An 18,885-nucleotide genomic window follows, 5' to 3' on the forward strand; every position below is an offset into this window, starting at 1 on the left:
CGGCGGGAGGGTAGCTGGACGATGGTTTTGTGAACCAAAACATTTATGGTAATTTCGAATAAATGTGTATAGGGCAGGAGGCAGCAGGCAGGGACCAGGGGGGACTGGGGCACATTTGTGTAGCAGATTTTAAGGCGCTTCCTGTCTATTTACGCTGATTTATGGCGGGGAGCATTGTTGACTCTTAATGGCAAATGTCGACAAATTTGTTTTAATGGTCAATATAATGGATGTTATGCCATGCCTGACTTTTGATTTATAGAAAATCCTAGCGAGCGTTTCGACTCTAGCAAGCCTACAAGTCTTTGCAATATATATCAAAACATTAGTATTGTTATTTTAGTTGCCTCATGCTGTAAGCTAGGCCGTAGTAGGGTTAAAACAGTTTGTCATTTCGCTTCGCAGGCTCCACACACACACACAAAATTAATTTCTCAAAATGCCGAATGCTCGCAAATGCAATGAATGTGGGCAAACGCACGTCGCCGGTGCCAATGGGTGAGTACCAATTGAAGAACTGCCAATTGTAGTCCATAAAAAAAATAGATATATAAAAAAATGCATAAATAAATAAATATAAATATGCGTGTGCAGTGCCGTCTATTGTGGTGGACCACTGTTGCGAGCGGTGCAGATGTCCAATTTGTATAGGGATAGCAAGTACTTTGTCGACATGACCTGTCGATACTCCCCAGAGCGTATCCTTGCCGACTACCAGCTGTTTAGCTCGTGCAAGAAGAACGAGTCGTCGGTGAAGCATCTCACCAATTTCGTGGACAATCACTTCGATCAGCCCGGCACTGAGCTGGAGTATTGGTGTCCGCCAGATTATCGCTGTGAGCCGAAATTCGTTGAGAAGATCAATGACCCGGCCCTGAAGAAGTTTGCCATGGACCTGAATCGCATTTGGAAGCAGCTCGGACGCACCATGAAGGACTGCGTGAGGACCAGTCCGGGCATGTACTCGCTTATCTATGTGCCGAATCCGTTCATTGTGCCGAGCGGCCGATTTATTGAGTTCTACTACTGGGACACCTATTGGATTGTGCGCGGATTGTTGTACAGCGGCATGTTCCAGACGGCGCGCGGCATGATTGATAATCTGTTGTATCTGGTGAAGCAATTCCAGATGGTGCCCGGCAGCAATCGTGTCTACTACTGGGGACGCTCCCAGCCCCCGCTGCTGGTGCCGATGGTCAAGTCCTACGTGGAGTTTACCAAGGACGAGCAATACGCCATCCAGAATCTGCCGGCGCTCGAATTGGAGATGGAGACCTTCCTGCAGGAGCACTCGGTTCAGGTCGAGGGTCGCACCATGTATCAATATCGCGACAAGTCGTCGGGGCCACGACCCGAGGCGTACCGTGAGGATGAGGCGGTAGCCGCTAGCTTCAACTCTGCCGAGGAAAAGGAGGACGCCTACTCGCACATAAAGGCTGCCTGCGAGTCCGGCCAGGCCTTCAGCTCGCGCTGGTTCATCTCCTCCAGTGGCAACAACGTGGGCACCATGGCCAACATCAAGACCAACTGGATAGTGCCCGTCGAGCTGAACTGCATTCTATTCCGCAATTGTAAAACGCTTGGCGAGTTCTTTACCCTGGCGGGCTGTGCCGACAAGGCGAAGCAATATCGGACCACCGCCTGCGGCCTGATCAAGGCCATCACGGCGGTGCTGTGGAATGAGGAGCGCGGCGTCTGGCTGGACTATGATATAAAGAATAGAAAGCAGCGTGACTACTTCGCCGTGACGAACCTATCGCCGCTCTGGCTGCACGCCTATCCCATAGCTGATACCGAAAAGATCTCCAAGTCTGTAATGTGCTACATTGAGGAGAATAAGCTGGACTGTTATCCGGGCGGTGTGCCGCATACGTTGTGCAACACTGGCCAGTTGTGGGACTATCCGAACGTCTATCCGCCCATGATGCTAATGCTGATCGACGGCCTCAACAATCTGGGCACGCCCGAGGCGACCGATATGGCGTGCCGTTGGACACAGCGCTGGGTCCTCTCCAACTACGAGGCCTACACCAAGACGAATTTCATGTTCGAAAAGGTAAGCTGATCGTTGTGTGGGTCGTCTAGCAATCTAACCGTTTTAACCCCTACTCCTGCAGTACAATTGCGAGGAATCCGGTTTGGGCGTTGGCAGTCCGGATGGACAGAACCATACCGGCTATGGCTGGACAAACGGAGTTCTGATCGAACTGCTGGTCAGGTACGGCTGCCAATTGACTTCAAACAGCGGCAACGGCGACGCTGACGCCGACTGCAACGGCGGCAGCGATAATATGGCATCGGCCCTGCAGGACTGTCCCATAACGAGCGATGCGTACTTGGAAAAGAAGGCGGCAGCAGATGCCGATGAGTACGCCAAGATGTGTGGCGAACAGAATATGCAATACGATGAGTGTCAGATGTGCTGCGGCGCGGCAATGATGGTTCAAGATATCGCTAGCTTTGCCACAAGTGAGACTGGCCAAGTGCCCCCATCCCAACAAAATCCCTACGATCAAAGAAGTGGCCAACAACAGCCTAGACCATTTGCCGACGACGTCCATTGTCCATGTGGCCCCGACGATTCTCCAAATGTAGCAAACTACAATCAGAGTGGCAATTGCGGAATGTGTGGATCGGATGATGGTGATCTTAAGCCGGGCAATAGGCGATATTCTGCTGACCCACAGTGTACATCATGCTATCAGGATGCTCAACCTCCAGCAGCTCAGTCCCCACCTTGCTCTGCTCCTCCTGCTCAGCAATATGCTTCTGATCAGCTCTGTACAGAATGTGGTCAAGCGGCTCGATCTGGCCAAGGTGCTCAGGGTGGTCCCTGTGGTCAAGGTGGACAAGGTGGGGCTCAGGGCGGTCAGCCTCCTCAGACTGCGCGAAGTATGCGAACTGCTCAAGGTGGCCTAGGCGGTCCATCGGCTTGCTCGACGGCTCAGCCCCAGCAGGGACAGAAGCCACAGCAATACCAGCAGCCGCAGCAGCAGCAGCAGCAATACCAGCAAGGTCAGCAGAGACAGATAGCTCAATCCCAGGGCCAGTTGACCGACATCTGCTCATATTGTGAGGCGTGCCGAGCGAGAGCCCTCGAAGAGCAGGCGTGCGCCAATGAACCCCAGCCGATTAGGATTGAAATGAACGATGACAATTGTAAATTGGAGTTAAGTCCATCCGAACAGGAGGAAATCAAGGGCATGTGTCCGTGCGCCTCCAAGGATCTCAATGCAAAAGAGGGCGAAGACGGCAATTCAGATTGTGGCGATGAAGATGATTGTATGTGCGGCGCATCCCAGCCAAATCCCGTTTCGGTGAACAAAATATTTCCACTGGCCGACGAGATTGGATGCCCGCAGCCATCGGAACAACCGGTTCCAGAACAAGATTCGGGCTGTGAATGCGATAAGGCAGCCCGTGAGAAAAGAGAAAGAGAGGCACAGGAGTAGAGAGCAGCAGTAGAAGCATTTGACAGCATTTAGTAAAAGAAAAAGAAAAAAAATTACCAGTTATGATGCATGCAAAAAAACAGTAAAAAAAAAAATATAAAAATAAATAATAAAAAAAAAAATTAAAAATAAAAAAAGGGAAAATAAAAATTAAATGAAAATAAATAATATTAAATTAGAAATGTAAGATAACATAAGGCAACCCGTGAGACGAGCATTGGCTTAGATTACAGTTAAGGTTAATAATAATAAAATAAAAAAAAAATTATCAGTCATGATGCATGCAAAGCAAAAATAAAATAAATAAAAATAAATCTAAAAAAATGTAACATTAAATTAGATAATTTCTTCCTTTGCCAATCTTTATGTTCATGTCAATATCTTTATGACTAACACACACACACACACATACACGTGCATGTATGTGACATCTTGTAATGCTTGGCCAAGGACACATTTGTTGAAAAGCGAAAGTCTCGTTTGACACAATTGCCACACAACACCCCCAACATGGCGTGTATATGTGTGTATGTGTGTGTGTGTGTGTATTTTCGGTTTGTCTGTCAGCTGTGTGGGAGTGAGCTCATGCTCATGATATTTGCGAACAAATCGTTTATGTGCCATCGCCCCACCCCGCCCCCCATCGAAATGCGTGCCACATTACAACATTTGCTGGCTGTATGAGTTTTCCGCCTTCTCCTGCTGCTGCTGCTGTTGCTGTTGCTCCCTCCCCCCCACAGCTGCGTTGATGCGATTGTAGTGCTCTGATATTATTGAAATGCCATTTTGATTGGCTTTGATGTTCGGGCAAAAGTAACGATTTCATGTTGCTAAATGTTTTATGGCCCAACACACTGGTCGATGCTCTGATGTGATTAAGCGATAAGTAGTCAGCCATGAAACATGTGGCAATGGCTCTACTCCGGCTCCTGCTGCTGCTGCTGCTCCCCTCTTACATTGCCAATGTCAGTGCCGCCATGTAGCTATGCAGTCAGGCAGCCAGCTGCATATGCACCCATAGTTGGGAGTTTTTGGTGTTTAAATATATAAATTTCATATATTGGCGCTAATTTGATTGAATTTTCCAATTGAGCGACACAGCGCAGGAAAATGTAAGCCTTTATGCCAGTGCGCTTCTTATCCAATTATATGCACTCTCTCGCTCTCTCTTTCTATATATATATATATATATATATATATATATATATATATATATATATCTGTCCCTGTCTCTTCCTCTGCTGGCTATTTGTCAGCGAGTGTGTCAACAGCGTCAGAGTCGTCATTGTGGCGCTGCTTGAAATCGAAACCTTAACCCAAGCCACGTAACCAAGAACCCAAACCAAAATGAAGATGTGGGCAGCAGGAGCAGCAGCAGCTGAAAAGTAACCGCAGCTCAAATGATAAACGTACAAACTGCGCACTTGATGATGAAGAATGTGCACATCATTTCATGCACGGCATGACTGCATATGGCACTCGGAGAAAGCCAGAAGATACATATACACACACATACAGACAGACATACATATGCACTACACAGGCACACAGCAGCGCAGACAGCGGGGAGGCAGAGAGCTTGGCTATAAACTAGCTAAATACTCAGGATTATGCTATGTGAGCAAAATCATTTTATTTGCTGACCAAAAATTTTTAGTAGCTTAAATTTTTTATATTTTATTTGATATTTTGTATGTTGCATTTTATTGTACATATAAATTGTTTATATGTAAACTTAATGTTTCTATTTTTATATTAAAAAAATGTTTTTATGCATTAAAAACTTACATATTTGCACTATATATGTATATATAAGTAAATAAAGATTAATAAATAAAATATATTTAATGTATTATGTGTAGACAATATGTATTTAATATAACTAATGATATGTTTTTACTATTTAATATAAAGAAGTCATTTTACTATTTATAAATTATAATTATAAAATTTTGAAAATATTTGCTCAGTTTAATTTACTATTTTTCATCAATTTTGTTTTAATTGTGGTTGATTATATTTGTTTTTTTTTTTAAATAGGTATATATTATACTATACTACATTGTCAAATTAATCATAAAACGCAAGTTGAATTTGTATTTTATAGATAAAAATTATCAAATGAAACACTTCTAAATATTATATATCGAACATCAATAAACTATTCACAAAAAAAAGAAAAAAATCTTCAAGCTCAACTGAAAGTGAAATCAAAATTGTCTAGCTTAAGCTACGCCTCTGTGCGAAAACAAGATGGAAATGAAAGAAAATGCTGTGGAGCTCATCAGTGTCGAGTTGACATAGTTGTTGTTGTTGTTGCTGTCAACGGATATTCACAGTGGATTATGCATAGTTTTAAGGCACCGCAGCATTTGCCATGCTGCAAACAAGGCAAACTAACGAACTGAGAGAGCGAGAGAGCGGGAGAGCAAGAGAGCGGGAGAGAGGCCGAGAGTGGCTTTGGACATGGCTGCATTTCTAATTAGTGAAGCGCTGGGATCATTTGCATCTTATTGACTAAATTAAGTGGCTCAGTGCGAAAGTTTTGCGACTGCCACTGCGAAGAAACTGAAAGCAAATGGATTGAAATGAAATACGCTTTTTGCTGCAAATAAATAGCTGAATAGACGTTGGCAGCAAAATTGAAAATTGAGAATTTGCATTTGCCAGTTGCCAGTTGCCAGCTTCGAGTCAGCCGAGTCAGCTTCCACAGCTACAGACAGGCGGACGGAGAGACAGCCGGACAGACAGGCAGACAAGCGAACAGACGGACGTATAAATAAAATCATGACAAAGGCAAAAGCAACAACTGCAACAAATCTGTCATATGTCAAACTTTGCCATATTTAATTTCCTCTTTGCAAAATTAGTTTTCAGCCAAATTTTTCAGTACTTTTTTCGTGTTGTACGGAACACACACACACATGTATGCTATATACGAATATGAATACGAATACATTTATATCATTGCTGTTTTTTGGTGTTTATTTTTTTATTCTCTTTTGGGCGCGCAGCTGCAATAATTCATGTTCAGAAACTACAAATTGAGTCATAAACAACTTTTGATTTCGCATATACGGCATGCGGCATGTCGTCTGCCCAACTTGCGCCCCAGCCCTAATTCGGTTGCGCTGCAAACGAGCAGCATTTTTTGCTGCATACTTTTCGGGGTGGTGGGGTGGTGGGGTGTTGCCTGCCTTGACTCATGTTTGGGCCGGAAGCAGAGCTCGTGTTTGGTGTGCTTATTTTAGTTAACCTTTTTATACTCCATTACGAAAGTGAAAGGAGTATATTAGTTTAGTGAAATGTCCGTCTTACTGAATGTAAGCCTCCGTTGGAGGCGTGGCAATTCGGTTAAAACTGTATGTTCAGTTTTATTTACAACTACAAACTATTGTTGGCAGCCTCTACTGATCTGCCCCAAAATATTATTATATACATATATACCAATTGGGGGCGTGGCATATCAGAAACTAGATTTAGCAGCGTGCATGAGTATTCTGCAGTCGATAATGCCCAACTGCAACATTCATACTTGTTTAGCTATCTGTCTGTGTGTGCTCTCTCATTCTCTTTCTATCTCTCTCTCTCTCTCTCTCTCTCTCTCTCTGTGTGCACTCATTAAAATCAAAAGCGTATAAAAACCGCTTATTTCATAATTTAGCAGCCGCAATTTTAGTTGTGGTTAAGTGTGCAAGCAAATAAAATTAAAATAAGTTCAGTGTTTTTTTTTTTTTTTTTTTAATTTTTTGTTTTATATTTTGATGTGAAATAACTTTGAAAATCGTTTAAAAAGGTATGCAAACAATGTAATGCCTGTTGGCTGCCTGACTGGTTGGCCAACTGTCTGGCTTACTTATGTATTTTATTCTTTATGATTTATTTCGGAGTACTCTCTTTTTTTCGGGCAGCCAGACACGCACACACACACACACACACATAGCCGAGACCAGTAACCAGGAGCAGACCCTGGCTGAGGGCAGCTCACCCAAAAAGCTTGCCGCTTAATTTCATTAAACATTTATGAAATAAAGGCACAAGCTGCTGGCGTATTAAAATTTGATAGTCTGCGGTGGTCTGTCGCTGTGTGCGTGTGTGTATGTGTGGGTGTGTGCTGGCTGCTACGTATGCGTCATTGTTAATATTGTGCTGCGGTTTAACGCCAAAAGTCACCAATAGCTATATTTTATACACTAATGAGAGTCCTTAAGCCAAATGAGCCTGCGAGCTGACTCAGCTGAGCTGATGGAAAATATTTTGAAATTCAATTAAATATGATAAAGGAGTATGCCTGCCTAGCCAAACTAACAGAAAGAGCATTCAGCAGTCATTTTAAATATTTTTTATAATTTTCAGCACGTCATTTGTATGCAGACAGAGTATTTATAATTCTGCATGGCCGTGCTTAACGTTCGTATTTTTTTTTTTTTCTTTTTTTATTTCGTTTGTTTGTCGCTGTTTCTTGGCGTTTTTATTGTCTTTTGCAGTTTCAGCTGTGTGCACTTTATTTGATGGACTTGTTTATGAGCAATTTCCATTTTCATTTGTTGCCTGCACCTTGCGAATGGCAATTTTTGTGTGATTTTTATTAATGTTTATTGCGCGAGCGAGCGTTTAATTTGTCCAGAAGCAGGAAGCGAATGTCGATGTCCTGCCAAGCCAAGCCAAGCCAAGCCCAGTCAAGCCAAGCCATGGCCATGAAATGCAATTGCAATGCAATTGCAACTTGAGTTGAGTTGAGTGAGAGGACATGGCCAGCCGGTTGGAAATGCAATTTTGCAAATGCGTAACGCGTATTGCCAAGTGCGTTGTGATTGAGCCAAGTCGCTGGCTGGCAGCCCAAGGAGCACGCATTTTTGGCCAAATTGCATTTTTAATATCATTTGCCGTTGCAGAACGACAGCAGGTGGCAAGGGGTGAGTGGGCGCATAATGAATGTGGCGCTTGCAAACAATTATTTTTATATGAATTGCAACGTTAACCGTAACCGTTCGCAGCCCAGACGGACAGCACACTGCGTTGGCGTGGCAGACAGAAAGATGCCGCCATTTTGTGCTGTCACTAACGGTAACGGTAACGGCAACGGCAACGGCTATGGCAACAGTGAGGGAAACGGCAAAGGCAAATGAAAAGTGCGCGCATATTACATACTTCAGCGAACTTACAAGACATTTTGGCATTCTGCAATATTCATAACTGGCAGCGCAGTGCATAAGTAAGCCCGTGCCACCAATTCACCTGCGATTCACGGCAGCTACTGCATTCGGGCGGCCATTAAAAACACCACTACAAAACGCATATTTATTGCCATGCATTAGGTAAAGCAGGTATATTAAGGCAGCGCATATCAATGATAACAAATTGTGGCAGCAGAAGAGATGTAAAAGCTGGCAGATATTGTGCCTTAAGCCCGATGGAAATTGTGGGAAACTGTTGTACATGGGTGTGGAAATATGAGTTATTTTTTATTGAATTTTGTTCCGAGAATTCTTCAGAAATGAGTTATTATTATATAAGAGCATTCCTCTAACGAGTTGCTGATATTTAAAATTATATTAAATATATATCATATAATATATATGTTTTGGCTTAAATATTATATATTCCTATTAAAACGCTTTAATAAACAGCTTGACTTAATTATTGCTAGCTTCTGTATCAACACAATTCATTTTTAAAATTGTAAATATTTCCATATAATATTAGTTTTGATTGCTCTCTTATTTTTATACCTTGAACTCCCTAGAAATGGGTAACGATTTTGTTTATTTTTCATTCATATATTTTTTATTTTTACATAAAGCAAATTTTTTAAACATAATTTTTGATTATTTATTAAAATTTGTATATAATTTATTTGATTTTTTTTTTATTATTCATATAAAAATATTAAAATTTGTTATAAATTTTTATATATTGTAATTTAATTGTTCTTTTTTATTTTCTATATTTTTATTTTTATTTTTTATTTAAAAAGGATTTTAAATTAAAATTTTATTTATATATATTTTATTTTATTTTTGTTTATTTATTTTTTTTTATATTTATATTTATTTACATTATATTATATTATATATCAACATAAATTCATTCATTTTTTATCTACATATAAATTTAAATATTGTTAAAAAAAATGGGTTAAAAATTTTTTTACATCTCGATTTCAACTGTATCAAAATAATATTCCTCCTATTTCTTTTATCTCCCAATTCCTTTCTTATATTGCATCAATTTCTGTTCAAGCTTTCACGCAATCTACAAATGCTTTGCCCACAATCAAAAATTGGCTCACTCTCACAGGCTCTCATTAGATTAGAGTTGATTGTAATCTGCGCCTTGCTATGCCTCCAAATGTGCCCCGCCCCAGCCTATGCTTTGGTACCGCCCCTGCCCTGGGGCACTGCAAATGCTGACATCTGTGACAGAACCTTTTCCTTGAGGGGGTGTGCGCGGTATGGTCGCATTGATTGTTTTTGCCACTGGTAATTTGAAACTTTAAAATATTTATGATTTATGTAACGTTGAGCGTTAGTTGGGTCTATGCTTACCCTCGCAAGCAGCAAATCACAGCCAACCCCTGTCTGTCAGGCTTCAGCTGGAGCTGGGGGGCTGGAAATTTTTCATTATGAAGCTATGCAGACTAAGGACTCCGTCTAATGGAGTCCAAGGAGGCGTGGCTGGCGTCATTTTGCATGCACTTGTGTGAGCGGGGGCCGCGACGAGCGACACAAATATTTGGCACGTGCTGGGCAGGAGGCGGGATGTTGGGGCGACAGGGCAAAGCTGCCGAATTGAGTTGTCAGTTGTGCGAAAAGTTACGTTTTATGAGGGTTAGCAGGCCAGGGGCCGGGCGAAAGTTGCGAAACTTGCATTAAATATTAATAAAAATGTTGCCAAAGGGAGTTGCAGGTGAGTTAAGAACGTGTGTGTGTGTGTGTGTGTGTGTGAGGCTGTGCGTATAATCCCACGACGTGGACGTGCTTAATAAATAAGCAGACGCGAAAAATAACCAAGTTCTTCGTACTCCTCTTTTAGTTTATTTCCCGATATATGAGGACATTTGATTTGTCAAAGTATTTTGTTGTGCTTCCAGTTCGACAGTTGTATTGATACGACTGGAAAAGGGGTTGGTTGCATTGCCGCCCTCCAGCAGGGCATAACAACCCCCTCGAGTTCGAGTTGAAATGACATCGAAAATATCTCACTAACAATTTATTATCAACCACTTAGGATCAGAATAAGCGATAGTCCATTGAGGCTTATTACATTCTCTAAAAACGAAATACCGAACACGACACTCGACTTTCAGTTTTTCAGTTTCTATTCCAAGCGCCCCTGCCCCAACGCCCCGTCGCCCCATCTACTTGCGATTTATGACAAGTGCAACAGTGCTGACAACAACAACAGCAAAAAATCAACCCTTAGCAGCGGCTTTTGGTGTAGAAATTTTTATAGACCGTCAGAATGATATATGCATGCCAATATTATGACAACAACAGCAACGACAACGGCAACGGCAATGGCAACTACGACGGGCTGGCAACTGTTGAAATATGCCGCAGGGCTGACAGACCCACAAAACCCACAATAAACACAGTGAAAGAGAGAGAAAGAGGACAAACGAAAAAAAAAAAAAAAATGAAAAGCAAATCAGCAGCAATAACAACAACAACAGCAAATAGCAACTAAAAAGACGATGGGCGTAAAGTTACGCGCGCATATGTAAGTGTCTGACTTCCGTTTCCGCTTGATATGCGACGCTGTTGTTGTTGTTGTTGCTGCTGCTGCTGTGAGGGGAGGATTTGTTGTGTTGCTGTGCGGGCGGGGCAGCGGGGGCGGTGCTGCTGACTGGGGCTATTACATTTTACTTTTCATATTTGCCAGGAATAACCGTGAAATTGTTTTTCTAGTCTATGTGCCAGTCTATGCATGTGTGTGTGTGTGTGTGTGTGTGTGTGCCAACTACCCCTTTTGTCAATGCCGAGTTTGGCTTGTCTAGCTATGTGGGCGAGCATGTGGAGCACTTCAAACTTTCATCTGCGCCGCCCGAGGGCACGCACTGATAGACGACGAAATGGGGTGTGAGTGGCTAGCGGTAAATGCTATTTAAATATATAAATTTTAATAAGCTCTCGACCTTTGTTTTCTGCGTCACACACACGCACACTCACACACACACAGAGCCATCTCGTTTGGGTGCTGCAGGTACAGTGAATCAGCGATATGTTGAAACGCATTATGATGTTATGATGATATTTTAGGAAATGTTCAGTGATGTAAGATGATTGCTAATTGTTTTGGTATAGTTGTTTGGTTTATTTAAATATGTGTGTATAGTATATATGTATAATATTATTAATAATATTTTTGTTTTTAATTTTATATCCATTTATTAAATTTTTTATTTATTTGTGTTAAAATATAATTTTTTTTAGTATTTTTTAAATACCTTAAAAGCTAAACAATTTTCCCTATATTAAAATAGTATTAAAAATATAATATATATAAATTTTTGCTCAATATATTATATTTTAATAAAACTCCTAAGACATTTAGGTATAAATTATATACATAAATAAAACCACACTTAGATTATGAGTCAAAGGAAATTTCTTAATATTTTAATATATTTCTTACTTTATATTCATTTTCTAACTTTTTGATAATATTTTTTCTCTATTATATTTTCTCTATTTATATTCTTTTCTGCATATAATTGAACTTCAACTAGAATCCACTGTGATGAAGGCGAAAAGAAATATTGAATTCCATGCAAATGAGTGGGGGTGATGGGGCGAATGTAGGTGGTTTAGCTAGGCTTGGCCAGCTGGCAGCAGTGGTGCAGTGAAGCAAAAAATCAAAATACAAATCTCGTCTTTCATATACAATTAAACTCAATTAAATCCGCATATTTAAGCTGCAAATTGCAGTGGCGGCTGTTATGGCCCGGGCAATACTCTCTGGGTCTAAGCCTGAATTCCCTGGAGTAAGTGCATTGGCAGATAAACAAGGGTAAGACTCTAAAGCTGGCCAAGTTACGACAAAGCCAGCGAACTTGAACCGCAATTTTTTGGCAATGCCCGCACTAAGACATTACGTTTTTCCTTTTATTTTTTGCTTTTTGGCTACTTTTGCTACCGCAACCCTCATGAATATGTAAGCAAGTCGCCGGCAAACGGGGGTTGACGGACCACGGCTCTGGACCGAATCGAGGTGGAGTGAAAGCCACAAAGCGCACAGGTAACATGGCAAAGGCAGCGCCTGTGCAACAACAGACAAACATCAATAAACAAGAACCGTCGCGTAAATAATGCAACAGCAGAGGGTAGTAGACTGGGCCCAGTTGTCTCACGACTTGACTTGCCCACGAGGCACGCACGGCGCAACATCAAAAGCAGACGACACGGCAGATAGAGCTGGTCCTCTGTTTAGGGTATACGTGCCACCAGACAGTCGCTTAACCAGACAGACAGACAGACAGACAGCTAGACTTTTCCCTTGTGCATTAACAGCCTTATATACATAGCTCTCTCTCTCTCTCTGTCTCTCTCTCTCTGTCTCTCTATATATTTGGGTTATACTTATAGACACATTTAAGTAGTTCCGACTGCAATTGTCTTTGTAGCTCATGCATTTTACATTTTTAATAGATTGCTTCGAATTAATAACACGCACAGCAGGAGGGTGTTCCTGCAGTTGGCCGGGATATTAGTTTACTCAATGCCGGGTCTCGCTCTGGTACTCTGGGGATGCATAACGCACCGTGGTTTACGGTACAACGCGTGCCATTATCCCGAATGGGGCACAGAATCAAATCACTGGCCGACGAGTGCCGAGTGGCCGAGCGGCCGTGCGTGCAATTAGCTAAAATGCCGGCGTTACCCGGCTAAATCTACGGCCATTTCAATTTTCGGGTCAGACAAACTTTGCCAAGCATCAACGGCTACAACAACAACAACAACAACAATTACTACAACAGCATCAGCAACAACAACAGCGACAGCAAAGATGCTGCTGCAACTGCCAAAAAAGTTTGCAGTGCCAAAAGAGCAACAAAAGCAACAACTGCAAAGTGCGGACAGCTCGACGAAGAGGAAGAAAAAAACGAAAGTATAAAGAATATTAAGAGCAAGAAAGCTTCGAGTGTCGAAAATTGAATACACTGCTCTGGTATCATTATTAACCATATAAGTAATTAAATTTATTTATTTATTTAAATGTGATTAAATTAAATACATATTATTAAATTCTATTTTTTGGAATGAAAATCAGATTAAAAAAATTAAATTAAATAAGTAAAAATTATAAAAAATTTTATATACATTGATATTCAATTCAATTCAATATATGCTTTATTTCCAAATTATTACATGTTGCTTAAAGCTAGCATAATATTATTTATAGAGTTTAGACTTATTTGATGTCTGTGCCGCTGAGATATGTTTTGAATATTTTGATATGTGTTTGTAAGTGTATATTATATATGTACACACGTCGTATCGCTAATATAATAAGACATGACAAGAGAGCGTCTTATTGTTAGAGTTGTATTGAAGGTTTTACTCAAGCTGGCAGCACGGTTCATAGTATTAGGACTCTACTAGCTGCTACTGAATGTAGTCCCGATTGCTGCCGAGAGAGAGAGAGAGAGAGAGAGAGAGAGAAAGAGAGAGAGAGAGAAGGAGAGAGAGAGAGAGAAAGAGAGAGAGAGAGAGTAGAAGAAGCAGAATAGATGAAGCTGCTAACGATAGAAAGATGATATATTGTATTAAGTGAGCAAGTATTCTGTAGGAGAGCTACAACAGAGGGAACTCGTTATAGAGTGTAGTTATAAAGTTGTATATTATTTACATATATGTATATGTAATGTATATTCTATAATCGGATTAACGGTTATATAGACGCTCAGAGATCGACAATTTACCGTTGATATATCCGGAAGGCGCTATAGCCACTTGGAGCTTTTTCATATAAGTTTGTAAGGGGAGCAGTCAAGACATCGCATTTTCGAATTTCGAACATTCTTAAATTTTTTTAGCTAAATAAAATCATTATCAATGACAAGTCCATAGTACCCATCTCTAGAGTATCTGCAGCTAAGCGAAAGCTGAGCGAACTGCGGGCAGAGGCAAAGCTGAGAGCAGGCAGGCCAGCAGGAGGCGGTCAGGCGGGCAAAATATGCTTCAAGTGGCAAAGTTTGTGCTGAAGACATTAATTTGAGCCTGGATGATATTCAATTTAGGCACTCCGCAGAGACTTGTGGCACTACTAACCCACCACACACTCACACACACACACACACGCGCACACGTACAACGTGCAAGAGCGGCAACAATGGCCGCAGCAACTGTAAAATATGACCAAAATGGTCAAACTTGCTAAGATATACATACAGTATATATTTATAACAATATATGTATATACATATATATATGTATATATCTGTGTATGAGTAACTTGGTGACAGTGTTGGTAAAAAGCACAAAAAAGTAAAGAAAAGGAATATGAAAATGAAGAAGAAGAATAGGGAAATGTATTTTTTGGCACAACTTTTTACATGCACTTGCTGTGGCTTGTTTGTGTTGGTGCCTGGTCCGGGCGCTGCTGCTGCTGCTGCTGCTGGAGCTTGTCCTGGTCAACTTTCCATGCTCGAGCGTCATTTTATTAAGTTGACAACACTTGCGCAACAAAAGCAGCCTGTCCATGCCTACAATTGGGGTCAGGCCGAAGGAAAAAACATTTTATACAACTTTTTCTTTGACGCTTCACAAAACATGCGGCCGACTAGCGCCTCCCACCTCCTGCCTCCCGCCTCCTGCCTCCTGCCTCCTGCCTCCTGCCTTCCGCCTCGTGCTCGGTGTGCCTCTGCTGCCTCCTTTAATATAGTTATTTTAAAGTTTTTCGTTTAATTTTCAATTTGCTGTGGGCGACATTTTAAAATTCCTCTACACGACTCGTAGGCGGGCCGCCTGCTGCCAGCTGTGGCCTTGTTTTAATGTGTACCAACATCTTTTTGTTATTGTTTTATTATTATTATTATATTTTTTTATTTTTTATTTTATTTTTGTTTTTTTTTTGTGCTTTGAGGCCAAATTGCTTTTTTCATGTGTGTGTGCGTGTGTTTGTGTGCATGCATATTTTATATTTTCATTTGCACTCGTATTTTTGTTAACAAGCAATTTATGCATTTTCAATTTTAGCCTATTTATTTATTTTGCCAGCCTCCTGTTTGCACTGTCAACAATTCTCAGTATAGCACACATTCATGAGCACATAAATGCATATATAGTTATGTATAGAGAAAGAGAGAGAGAGAGAGAGAGGGGGAGTCGAAAATTGTTCGGGAATAAAGTCGTGAGTCATGCGTGCCAAATGAGAAAAGTTTTCTCTATTCTTTTTATACTCATTGATTAAAGTGTAATGAGTATATTCGTTATCTGTTATGTCCATCTTGCCGTCCGTCTGTTCCTATGAATGATAAACGTTTGAAGAGGGGACATGAAGGGGAAGTATATATACCTCATATAAGCCCTCTAGGCGAATGGGAAAATGTTTCCGACTCTGCTTAGCTTGTGAAGGAGTATTCTGCAGTCGGTAACGCCCGACTGCATTTTTTGTTGTTGTGGTTTTTGCTGCTTTGACCACGAGTCGGACTACATATAATAACAATAATAATTTGTGCTTGCTTTAACTATAACATACTGTGATGATTATTGTTATTAGTATTAGTATTATTGTTGTTGTTACTTTTGTGTGTATGTGTATGTTTTTTTTTTGGCTGTTCTTCGAGAGGCTTTTGATGTGCTGTTTGGGTTGCTTGTGGCTGGTCAATATTTTTCTAGGCACAACAAAACATTTGCACTCGCTGCATGAAGTGTTTACAGTGCTCTGTGCATTGTTTGTTTGCGCTCAGTGTAGAATGTACTCAAGCAGTGGCATCAAAGAAAAATATAATCAACGAAAAAAACTCATTTAGCTGAAGCACAAAATTTAATTTTATTTTTATTAGGACTTTGAAGTGTGTTTTGGGAGTGTTTATTGAGATGGCTATCAAATGTTGTTGATTTGATTAAGTGAAATTATTGAATAATTGTTGTAGAATATTGTAATACATACATAATATATATGTAGTTGATGAGCAAGTTTAACAATGCACAGATTGAGCCATTCATTTATTACTTTTGAAATATATTCAAAGAGAAAGAGTTGGAATCGTATGTATTGAGTATGCTGGAACAACGAATGCCAGCTCGATAATGCTCGGCTTCGCCTTTCCTTTAGAGAACGTATAAGAGCCACTCGATCGTACGCTTTCACTCTCCCCTCGTTCGTTCCCTCAGCACTTCACCATCGCCTTCGCCTTACGAAGTTGGCATTCGTAGTTCAGACACATTCTCCCTCTCTCTCTCTCTCTATTCCTTTCTCTCCTTCTCTATATGAATATGCAGCTCTTGCTTTTTAAATAAATTGAACAGTCAGCAAATAATATTAATAAATATGAATAATAATAAACTTTATTCTAAATAACCAAATTAATTGATATACATTCATTTTTCGACTACTTCTAGTTGGGCACTTGACATTTTCACCTTCCGTTTTTCTCAGTGTTTGAGTGCAATAATTAATCAAACATATTTTGAAAATTATTAAAAAACATTATATTTTAAATTAGAGATTAGTAAATAATAAAATGTCAAGGCTTCTGTATAAAATAAATATTTTTTGAGCAAATTCTCATTTAAGTCCAGAATTCTTTCAATTTAATGCAATTTCCTTTAAAGGCAATTAAAAAGAATTCTGTTAAGTAGCGAGAATTTAGTATGTATATAGCCAGACTTCTAGACTCTTTGAGGGTTCTCCTCTTGGGTTTTCTGCCGTATCGCAAAAGGGTTTTAGCTCGCCCAGACGACACACAACTGAGGCTATAAATTGTCAGCTTTTGTGTACACAAAAATGCTTATACTTACCAATAGGCAAAAGTGTGTGTGAGAGTGTCTGCGAATGTATGTGTGTGTGTGTGTGTGTGTGAGCACATACATCTATTGGTGCTTGTGTGAAACGTGGCGAACTAGCGACCTGGTCCCAGCTGCGTGGCGAACTTATGGCATCGATAAAGTAATGAATTACCAGTTTTGTTGCCGCTCTCTTCTGTCTCCTGCCTCCTGCCTGCTGCCTGCTGCCAACTGCCTTCTGCCCTGGCAGGAGCAACGTAAAAATAGTATAACTATAAATTGTATTTGTATTTTATTATTGCGTCTGAGCATTGTTGTTGCCATGAGTATTGTCAAACATTGGCTCTGATTACGCTGTCAATAAGCTGGCAAAATATGATTGCCAAGCCCAAAACCAAGCTGAGAGTGTGTGTGTGTGTGTGAGCTCGGTTGTTTTTTAGTCCTGTTGCTTTGTCGCCTTTGTGTGTATGGGGTGTTGTTGTTGGCCATGTTAGAATTATGCTCGTCATGGCGGCACTTCCGTGCCCAACGGCTGTTTGCCTATTGTTGTGGGAGCAGGAGCAGCAGCAGGAGCAGAATTCCGTGCAGACTCTCAGCAGCAGCAGCAGTAGCAGCAACTGAAGATGGCTGGCAAGGTGGGCTTGGGCTGGCATTTATTGGTACTGGGCCGCCCGTAGCTGTCGGGCCTGTCGGACTGTCTTCGTGTTTTTTAAGTTATTGCATGGGGAATCGGACGTAAACTAAACAAACGTGGCCAGGATGCCATCCTTGCACGCTGCTGAGCATAATAACAAATGGAGCATTGGCGTTGTCTCTATTGTTGTTGTTGTTGTTGCTGGTGTGCGACAATCTCGCTGGCTGCCTGACTGGCTCGAAGGCTGTTCTATCGCAAAAATCCCCAGATCCCTTATGTAATTTTTAGATTTCCTGCTGCTCATTGGTTTTGGGCTACGCTTCACAGTATATACATATTCATAGATATGTATGATATATATGTATGTATATCTGCTTTATATCTTTATAAATGGTTTTCTTTATGCAGCCATAAAAAATGAATTAAACCTGTTGCCTGCCATTTGCAATACACAAATTGAAGCTGAAATGGAAGAAGCAGCAGCAGCAGAAGCTGAAACAGAAACAGTAACTGAAAGTTGAAAGCTAAAAGCTGTAGCTGTAGTTGTATGTCTGTCTGTGTGTGCCTTTGCTTACCAAATATGCACTGTCCTAATGAAAGTCAAGATGCCAGTCAGTTCTGGCCAAGTTGTGGCTAGTAGTTGTAGCTACCTATCAGTTGCCAGCAAATTGCAAGTTAAACAAAGCTAACGAATTGCACGGGGAGAGAGCTGGCTGCGGGACGGGACGGGAGAGGGGGACGCCAGACGGATAGGATTTCCGTCAAAAGTGCCGCAAAAAAGCAACCGAAATTGCTTAGAAGTGTTCGGGCTGGCAAGCAGAGGGAGAGAGTGAAAGAGTGAGAGAGA

At 41.0% G+C, this 18,885-nt stretch overlaps 1 protein-coding gene across 1 annotated transcript; it reads left to right on the forward strand.

The window, feature by feature from the left end:
- The first annotated feature begins 329 nt into the window (after window positions 1–329).
- Window positions 330–3,500, forward strand: LOC6579658 (trehalase). The gene is made up of 3 exons (XM_002005504.4): window positions 330–498; window positions 595–2,056; window positions 2,118–3,500. The coding sequence occupies exons 1-3, from the start codon at window positions 440–442 to the stop codon at window positions 3,450–3,452; spliced, it is 2,856 nt and encodes a 951-aa protein (XP_002005540.3). The 5' UTR covers window positions 330–439; the 3' UTR covers window positions 3,453–3,500.
- Window positions 3,501–18,885: the final 15,385 nt, after the last annotated feature.

The sequence above is a fragment of the Drosophila mojavensis genome, unplaced genomic scaffold (genome assembly GCF_018153725.1).
Source record: "Drosophila mojavensis isolate 15081-1352.22 unplaced genomic scaffold, ASM1815372v1 contig_80, whole genome shotgun sequence".
Lineage (NCBI taxonomy): Eukaryota > Metazoa > Arthropoda > Insecta > Diptera > Drosophilidae > Drosophila > Drosophila mojavensis.